This window comes from Anarhichas minor, unplaced genomic scaffold (genome assembly GCF_050575085.1).
Source record: "Anarhichas minor isolate MPS153535 unplaced genomic scaffold, ASM5057508v1 ptg000027l, whole genome shotgun sequence".
Classification (NCBI taxonomy): domain Eukaryota; kingdom Metazoa; phylum Chordata; class Actinopteri; order Perciformes; family Anarhichadidae; genus Anarhichas; species Anarhichas minor.
Genome location: NW_027466473.1, coordinates 24,124,318 through 24,134,489, shown reverse-complemented (window position 1 = coordinate 24,134,489; position 10,172 = coordinate 24,124,318). Strand labels below are relative to the sequence as shown.

Sequence of the window (10,172 nt, the reverse complement as noted above, 5' to 3'; positions counted from 1 at the left end):
GACACTACACAATGACAGTTGGGCGATATCAGTGTAAAAGGTGTCAGACACACTAGTGAAGTGACAAATAACAAGGCCAAGGCATAGCAGATGCAAACTGAATGGAACCTTTTGGGACCTCACACAACACGAAAGGTATCAGCACCAACTTTGAAAACTCTGGACAGAGTCTGACCATTGAAATAGAATTGTCAATTGTACAAAAGGCTGCACTTCAAGCTGGAGTTGGCAACACTAGGCAGTGTTTTTACGTGCGATCATTTTAAAGATCTAGGGCAGTCTTGATAGTTTCTCAACATTGTCAACCCTAGCTTTAAGTCCAATAGAAGGAGAATGGTGAGATTCTGAGTCTGCACTCATTAGGATGTCTTTTGTTAGCAAGGCTGTTTCTGTCCTGTGGTTCTTTTGAGCCCTATATACATAAATATACTACATTTACAAGCGATCACACAGTTAGATCCACGTCATAAAGTCTACGTTGAGACCTGAGCCTAGGCTGGGACGACTGAGAGTTTCAGTCGACAACATAGATGTCTGATGAGGACAGGTCTGATGGTCTGATCTCTTATGCCATAAATGAGAGAACTCAGACATCTGGGAGAGATGAAAATACACACATACATAACATTCTGGATTCGCACAAATATTAGCCTTGTTACATTTCTCAAAAGAGCCATGAGGATAGGGGTGTAAATAGTGGAGGAGAGACTGAGGCCCAGCTGCACCACATGCAGCAGCAGTGTGTTACGAGCCTTTCGGGCTGAAGCTTTGTCTGTGGAGGCTGACCTGGCTGCTATCATCACACCAATATAGGTGGAAATAATTACCACACTAGCTGATACAAACAGAAAATAAGTGTAGCCTTTATCATAAAGACCAGACATTTGGCCGAGAAGTATGTTTACTTTGGCACAAAAATCTGTCATCTGCAGGCTCTCCAGGTCTTCAAATGGAAAATCTAACAGTAGAATAACTCGTGTGAGGATATTTAGTGAACTGAAGGTCCAAACCGCAATGATAGCCACTGCTGTGTTTCTCATGGTGATGATGGTAGTGTGCCTCAGTGGGTAGCACACAGCCACATATCTCTCCAGAGACATCACCACCAGTGTGAGAGGGGAGATCTCATTTGTGAGATCAGCGAGCATGGCAAGAACCCCACATAACGGATACGTCAGTGTTATTCTACAAGCAGCCAGAAGGTACAGTAACTGACTCAGTGCCATCTGCATAGTGTCTGCACAAAGGAGGTTAAACAGAAGGATGTAACGGGAGGTCTCACGAAACACCAGTTTACTCCTCAAGGTGAACAACATGGTGATGTTAATGAAGAGAAACACACAGCATGGTAATGTAGTCAGAGTGGAAAACAACATAACCTCCAGTAAGCCCTGATACTGCAGACCAGCAGTGATGTTGGTCTGAGACTGATTTGCATACGACATTTCTGAGAAGCAATCAAGACATTAACCGAGAGAGCACACAATAAACTTCTTTTTGTATTCCTGCAACAACGAAGATCCAACATCAGCAGACATGCCTGTTGAGTTCACATGAAAAATCTAAAAAAAACCCTCTGCAGACAGTTAGCAGGTTAGCGTCTTGTGATGTGGGCAGAGCTGGTCTGCCAGGTATGCTTACGCTCACATTCTGTTTATGAGCTCTGTCCTCACACCCATTTCACGTGACACCAACACATGGTTAACAGTTCAGGAGTAGGTAGCCTCTCTTCCATTTTTTTCCAATACCTTGGTCATGTGATGTCTTCCATAGTGGATATGAGAATAGAGGAGCATCTGTTTTTCCTTGTATTAGGCATGGCTGTCTTTCTTAATATCCCATCATAGAAAGATTTCCACTGTCACTTCCATGTAGATTCAGTCTGTCCTGGTCGGTCAGCAACAAAAACTATAAGAAGTGATTTTCAAATTTGATTCAATTGCATACAGCTTAGTCCTCCCCAATCATGCAATCACATAGTTACTCTAGAGCTAATAGAAAATTGCATTCTCTCTACTGACCAGGAGGGGGCAAACAGAAGTCAGATTGTATAGAAGTCTATGAGAAAATGACTCTACTTGTCTCTTGATTTATTACCTCAGTAAACATTGTAAACATGAGTTTATGGTCTCAATCTCTAGTTTCAAGTCTTCTTCAATACAGCATGATGTTCATTTAGTACATTATGGTCCATTTAGAGTCAAACAGACCATAAAGCAGGGGATGCTTTAGGGCGGGGCTACACAGTGATTGACAGGTCTCTACCAGAGACGTATACGGCGTCTCTACGTCACTCCTCCTCAGTCCAGATATGGTCACTTCCTGTTCACTGGTTGCAAAAAACAACATGGCGGCGGCCGTAATCCAAGATGGCGACGACAAAATCGACAAACTCGAGGCTTCATAACAGCTGTCCACAAACCAAACATCAGTAGTGTCCTAAAGAAGCACCATTAACAGCCCTTTGTGTGGTTTGTCCTACCGTTTGGTAACAACTGTTTGCTGCACTAAATGTTCTCTTTAGTATTATGTTGAAAACCAAAGTATGGAGCTTTTCCCCTTTTATTCAAGAGTGTGGGCTTTTGATTTGAGAGCATGACTTGATTTAACTTCATATTTTGTAAAGCTTTATCTCAAAACCCTGTCCTCACACTCAAATATCCCCTGCTTGCACTTGGATTTGCACTGCTTCTGCTCAAACTCAGATATATTATTGCTTGCACATATTTCCTGCACTCCACCGTCAGTCCTTCTCCTTATGCTATTTTGTGTTCATTCGCGTGAATCGTGCTGGACGCGCCGGAGAGGGGGTGTGGCTTATCGCCCTGGAAGCCGTTCAACTGTCGGCCATCAACCGTGGAAAAAATAACCTCTATTTCTGCTTAGTACGTGTTGTGGAAGTCACAGATATCCCGGGAAACTAAACGCCGTCATGTCTGGTTCATAACATTGTCCAGAGGAGCTCTGTGGATTTTATCGAGGTGTATTCACTGTGTCAGTGATGACAGGAGAAACATCTCAACGCTGATAGGCTATCGCGCCACAGCGTCACGTGATTTTTTCGCCGAAGCCGAAAAATTTCAACTCACGCATTTGGGGCGTTTTGGCGTTTGACGCGAATTCGCGCCGTGCCATCGCAAATTTGCGTCACTCCAGTCTCATCGCGTCTGTGCATAGACTTTGTATGTTATCTACTCGCGCGAATAATTCGCGCCACGTTTGGTGTGAACGCACCATTACACGACTTGAGCTGCTTCTTTGTGCTCCTTAAACATCTGCTCACAGATATTTTCATACCACAACCCTCTCAAAATTGCCCAACCAATAGAATGCCAGGTGTCGTGTTGACTAATGAAATGATCCCTGTCTGAGCGTGAAATCAACAAGTCGTGCTCTCAAATTCAATGACAGCGCTCTTGAATAAAGTTAAGAAAAAAGCTCCATACTACAGTAAGTGAAAATATAAGTGAAGAGTCTGCATTAGTGGAACCCAGACTACTGGTGGACAAACTGAGGGTGCCCCAAATAACCTGTGCCACGGGGCTCGCAAGTTTATGGGTATCATTACACTGAATAAGTTGTGATTATGCATATTGATGCTAGTCCAAATCTGGGTACTTAATCATATTGTTTGGGAAGATGCTGCCTAAAACGTAAATTGGTCATAAATAAGAAAATATATTTTTTTTGTTTTGATGATGAAAAATATAAAACCAAAGTGCAATAAGTGAGGGTTGGAACTTAAAACTAAAGCTAAATCCAGAGTTTTGCCTTCACGCTCGGCTTCCTCTTCACGCCGATGGTCCAGTACAACGCCTAAATTAAACCGCCCCTCAATCTCATGCTCCATTTTACCAAGATACCTGAACTCTAACTCCCAACCCGAATGGCACAATCCACCGTGGCCTCAGACTTAGAGGTGCCACTTCTCATCCACATTGCTCAATTTTGCAGCCAAACTTCAGACTAAGAAGACACCTATATTTTTCTAAAGTTCTAATATCTTGTGAAGTGCAGCTTTAAATGGGTAAGCACAGTTTTGAACCAACAGGTTTTGGTGTCAGACATTGGCGATTAAAGTCCCGTTTTTCTCTATTTACTTTGGACTTTTCTTATTTCAACTTAGTTCAACTTTGCCATACTTTGTCTCCACAGAGGTACATGTCATCCCGTCTCCATGAAGATTCCTGATAAACTCCCTCAGGAATCATTAATCATGCCAATATTTACTGAAAACATTAATGAGTAAAGGTTTGAATATTTAATGTATCTTAATGAGTTATCAGGAGACTAGGTCAGCTGGGAGGAGATCTCTCTGTGACTCCTCAGTGTTTTCAACAGCTGAGAGATAATGTTGCCACAACAATTACACTCAAGATTTAGCAAAATACACCTGCAAAGTAAGAAAACTTCACGACCCATAACTAACAGGGACTCTAAACTTGGCAGTTGTTGGCAGAAGTCAAATGAACTACTGACACCTTAATTGTTTTGGGAGAAAAATACTTATTTCAATATATTATTCAATGCAGGACAGATAAAGGTAAAGGATAAGACTGTTATGTACACAAAAATAGGTGTTTACATAAATATGATATAAATATATATAAAAAGTACTCACCCCCAACAATCAAATCAGAAATAAAACATCTACGTACAAGTCAAGTGTTCTATAAGTTGTAAATGATACAAATAGTGCAAATAAATAAATACTGGATCCATATAGACGGACTAGATGATTATGTACAATATATGTACATATATATGTACAATATATGTACATATGTATTGCAGTTAATAGGGCAGGAGTCAATGTTTAGGTAGTAATCATTGTGACGTTGCTGTCTGTGACACTATGTGCGTGACGTAAAACCATCATGCATCACATACATGAAATTTGACCGTGTAAACAATCGGATATATGAGACCGATGGGCCGGTCACCGGTCACGACATTGTGGTTATGACTCTATTAGCCTTGTTATTATCTGTCACTGGATGGGCTTAACACTAACTTTGTGTCCAAGGAGCACATGTGCTAGTAAGATGGAAATCAAGGAGCACAAAAGAACTGTGGGGGGCCCAATGAAAATTTATCAAATAATGTTTTTCCTTAATAAAGCGATACAAGGAGATAATTAATAAATAAAGTATGTTAGGTCAATTATCTCTGCCTCAAATTGTATTTCTTTAATTAGTATGTAAATATTTATGCTTTTAACTGCTTTAACTGCATTAACGGTATGAACGATGTCAACTTGTCTGTAATAAAGTAGTTATTTTTGGCTGTTAAACGAAGAAAGAAAAAATTCTGCTCAGTCCGTTTAGACACAAAGGATTTCACTGGTCCAGCAGCGTTCGTAAGCAGGTCGTCTAGCTCGCTTTTACAACATCTTTCATTTATTCAAAAGCCATCTTCAGTAAAACATAAGTTAACGTAGGTTTTCTGAAGACGTTCCATCTGGATTCTGTTGGGCTTTTGATACAGTCTAGTAAAGAGTTAGAGCCTTGAGATGCAGTCTAGTAAAGAGTTAGAGCCTTGAGATGCAGTCTAGTACAGAGTTAGAGCCTTAAGATGCAGTCTAGTACAGAGTTAGAGCCTTGAGATGCAGTCTAGTACAGAGTTAGAGCCTTAAGATGCAGTCTAGTACAGAGTTAGAGCCTTGAGATGCAGTCTAGTACAGAGTTAGAGCCTTGAGATGCAGTCTAGTAAAGAGTTAGAGCCTTAAGATGCAGTCTAGTACAGAGTTAGAGCCTTGAGTTGCAGTCTAGTACAGAGTTAGAGCCTTGAGATGCAGTCTAGTACAGAGTTAGAGCCTTGAGATGCAGTCTAGTACAGAGTTAGAGCCTTAAGATGCAGTCTAGTACAGAGTTAGAGCCTTGAGATGCAGTCTAGTACAGAGTTAGAGCCTTAAGATGCAGTCTAGTAAAGAGTTAGAGCCTTGAGATGCAGTCTAGTACAGAGTTAGAGCCTTAAGATGCAGTCTAGTACAGAGTTAGAGCCTTGAGATGCAGTCTAGTACAGAGTTAGAGCCTTAAGATGCAGTCTAGTACAGAGTTAGAGCCTTGAGATGCAGTCTAGTACAGAGTTAGAGCCTTAAGATGCAGTCTAGTAAAGAGTTAGAGCCTTGAGATGCAGTCTAGTACAGAGTTAGAGCCTTAAGATGCAGTCTAGTACAGAGTTAGAGCCTTGAGATGCAGTCTAGTACAGAGTTAGAGCCTTGAGATGCAGTCTAGTAAAGAGTTAGAGCCTTAAGATGCAGTCTAGTACAGAGTTAGAGCCTTGAGTTGCAGTCTAGTACAGAGTTAGAGCCTTGAGATGCAGTCTAGTACAGAGTTAGAGCCTTGAGATGCAGTCTAGTAAAGAGTTAGAGCCTTGAGATGCAGTCTAGTAAAGAGTTAGAGCCTTGAGTTGCAGAGCGTTTCTGCAATTTTAATGTGTAGGATGTCCTGCATTAATAACAAGTTATCAATACACACCCAAAAAATGCAAAATTCACTTATATGACTACAGGACGTACAAAACTTAAAGCTTTAGCTCTCAGGATTTTATCTAAAAAAATGAACACTAGCTGATTCTGATGTTGTTTAACTAAACCTAGTTTAATTACCAAATCCTACCAAAGTACAAACTGTGGTTTGTGTAATTCTTATTACCGACCAATAGTTTTGCTTCCAAATCACACAATGGATGTTGGAATGAATGGAATTTTTAAGTAGAGTCCAGAGTTCAGATCTACCTTGTTGCTGGGTCCTCTCTAAGGTAGGCTAATGTAACAAGAAGTTAGGAAGCTAGTAACTAGCCAACCAAGAGCATTGGAGCAGCATGTAACTGAAAGGCTTTTCTAGTTACTTTTTCTCATTTAATCAAAATAACCCACATGATTTGCATTACTTTGGAGCGTATACCTACGTATATAACTATACACCACTGTTTGTAGGCTAACAGGGAAAACAGTCTGAGGCAGTGGCAACAGAGATGTTGGTATCTGTTCCCGGCTTTAGGCTTGGAGAACTGTATTATCAATAAAGTCTCGTCAAGGGCAGCTTGAAATTTGAAACATTATTTACATAATATGTATAAGTTTATTTACAACTACATGCAACTTCATATTTGAGTTTGAATATGAGTTCAGCCATTTAAGATTAAGTTAACTTTTGAGTTCAGACATTGAAGTTTGAAGTTTGCTTCATTTACGTACTTTGGACTTGTTAACACCCACCTGAGGCATTAATCGTATCAATATTTAATGAAGACGTGATGCTGAGTAAGGGTTTGGATATTTAATGTGTCTAAATGAGTTATCAAGGGATTGGGTCAGCTGTGGGGATTTCTCTCTGTGATACCTCAGAGTATTTCACCAAACTAAAAACAATATTTTCATAACAACACATGATTTAGAAAAGTTATCAGAAGTCAAACTTTTACTGACTTGAATCTACTGCTGTTTTCGGTTTTGTTTTGGGCATTACATGTTAAAGCAGAATAGTATAAAACCTAACATAAAAATCTATTATTAGTTTAAACCTTTTATATGTCAAATCCAAATTCTTGCAAAGGGACAGAACCGAAGTGGTAGGCCGTTTTGGATTTTTGTCCGAACTAGTAATGTTTTAGTTTGATAATAATTGGTCGTGGCACGTCTGCTCGATAGCGTCCTCAAATTATTTCAGCCTTCAAAGGCATTTCTGACACCTTTGGTCCGTGGCAGGCCTTAGTCGGGATAAATTTGCTCCAATATTCCCCAAATTTGGTACGCAAATTGCTCTTATCATTTCAAACATATTTCACATGACGTTTCATTTCATTCAGTGCCATATGTCACTGAAAATGAGTCAATGGCGGTAGAGAGTGGCGCCGGTCAATTAATGTGGGCTGACCATGGATGTAATAAAAGAAGGGGCAGACCACGCTGGTTCCCCCCTCAGTCTGAGCTAACATTAGAAAGCTAATGGCTAGCTCTCTGTGTGCAGCTGTGAACCATCATGATCTGATGTGGTTTAGTCACGGCATACTTGTAAGAGTAAGGCAAAGTAAAAAAGGTGGTTCCAGTAATAGTGGACGGTGTGGTTATTATTGTCAAAGGAAAGTACAGGTGCTGGTGTATTAAAAAACATGTAAAGACAGCAAGGGAAGTAAAGACCGTTGTAGGCTAACAGGGAACAGCTGTTGCAAAGGCCCACCCTTGCAGCGGCTGCACTGTTCAGCACTGTACATTGCGACCGCCGTATTGCCGACCAACACTAGACCTGATCCCAGCTCAAGCTCCCTTACTGCATGCGCATTCATGCCATGTTCCACGTCTTCTTGCTAAAACCTGTCAACACGTCCTTGTTTGTTCCCTGATCTTCAGGAATACAGTTCGCTCACATGCCTGCCTGCCAACTCATGCCACCACGCCGAATAGCCACTATCCATTCCTTCTCTCCTTCCTGTCATTCTCCTGCTATTCACGCATCCTAGTCATCTCCTGCTTCAGTAACTCCTGCAATATATATTCAATTTATACCTTGTGACAATTTCACATCTTTTTTATTTATTTATCATATAGTAATGTTCTGTTGTAGCCATTCAACAGTGAACGTATCATTTGTTTCACTTATATCGGACAGAGAATAAGTTGAACATCATAGGGAGTGAGCATCTGTCACACACCCACATCAGGATCAACACACCCCACCCGGCGGTGTGAAAGCACAAATGATGACCATGCTGACGTAATGATGTCCAATGAAGGTGGCTTGGGGACAAAGCATATATACAGTACTGTGCAGGAAAAAACCAGCACAAGATCAGCTCTGCCCTGGTGGAAATGAACTTGGCCTCTAACCTCCTGACTTGACTGCTCAACATTGATGGATAATTTGGCGTTCTGCACTCCAAATTATATTCACGGTGATGGAAATGGATGACATTTTTTGATTTTTGGCATGACGAGCTTTACTTTGGATGTTATATGGTCCATTAGTTCAACTGCAGCAAGCCAAAGGATCATAATGTTGTATTTGCTGCAGCCTAAGGCCAATATCACTGCTAGTCTGCTGCGTCCAGACCCATATGAGACTATGTTGTATGGCTTCTTATCCGTCGGGTCAATCTGCTCTTTCTTCTACATTAACTGTGTTTTGCTGTTCACCCTGAGGAGTAAGCAGGTGTTTTGTGAGACATCCCGATTCATCCTGCTGTTCAACCTGATCTTTGCAGACATTTTTCAGCTGGTACCAAGCCTTCTGCTTTACTTACTGTCTGTTTTGCAGTTGAAAATTCCATACTATGCATGTGGTGTCCCTGTTATGCTCATAGTTTTCTTAGAGTCAATCTCCCCTCTCACACTGGCCGTGATGTCACTTGAGAGATATGTGGCTGTGTGCCATCCACTGAGGCATGCTACCATCTTCACAGTGAGAAACACAGGCATAGCCATCGCTGTGGTGTGGGCCTGTGAGTTTATCCACATCCTCATTCGAGCTCTCATGTTGGTGTATGTGTTCACAACGATCTCCGTAAATCTGCAAATGAATGACTTTTGCTCTAAAGAACACTTTTTTTTCGCCCCGATCTTTAATGATTTTGAAAAAGTGCATGCCAGCACTCTATTTCTGTCGGTGGGTGTAGCAATCATCAGCTCCACCATTGGTGTAGCGCTTGTAGCCAGGTCGGCTTCAACAGACAAAGAGTCGGCCAAAAAGGCTCTTCACACGCTTCTGCTTCACCTGATTCATCTAAGCCTGATTCTCGCCGCCTCCTTGTACTCCACCATCATTGTAGCCATAGCCAGAACTGTGGGGAGATTAAACCTTATACGTATTTACAATATATTTTTTGTGTTCTTGTTTATCCTTCCAAGGTGTCTGAGTACTCTCATCTATGGACTCAGGGATCAAACAATCAGACCCGTCCTGTTGCAAAATCTGACCTGTCGGTGGAGAAGCTCAGTTTTCCTCAAAAAGTGACAATTTAAAGTGAATGCTTCTTCAATACAAATTGCTGCCGGACTGGCAGCAATTTACAAGATGGTTGTTTTCTGATCATTGTACACCTTTCTCAAAGATGCTGCTACATATTCTAAATGACAAGTACAATAATAAAAGTCTGTGTTTGTTCCATTTAAAGAAGTGATTATTGGATATGCATTTATTACATGTCTCTTAACTATTCACATACTAAATGAG

At 41.1% G+C, this 10,172-nt stretch overlaps 2 protein-coding genes across 2 annotated transcripts; one reads left to right on the top strand and one right to left on the bottom strand.

The window, feature by feature from the left end:
- Positions 1-491: 491 nt before the first annotated feature.
- LOC142960620 (odorant receptor 131-2-like) lies at positions 492-1,536 on the bottom strand. Its single transcript, XM_076102546.1, has one exon. The coding sequence runs from the start codon at positions 1,443-1,445 to the stop codon at positions 492-494; it is 954 nt and encodes a 317-aa protein (XP_075958661.1). The 5' UTR covers positions 1,446-1,536.
- A 7,460-nt stretch (positions 1,537-8,996) lies between these two features.
- On the top strand, positions 8,997-9,953 carry LOC142959977 (odorant receptor 131-2-like). Its single transcript, XM_076101513.1, has one exon. It carries the CDS (start codon positions 8,997-8,999, stop codon positions 9,951-9,953), a length of 957 nt encoding a protein of 318 aa, XP_075957628.1.
- The last annotated feature ends 219 nt before the right edge of the window (positions 9,954-10,172 follow it).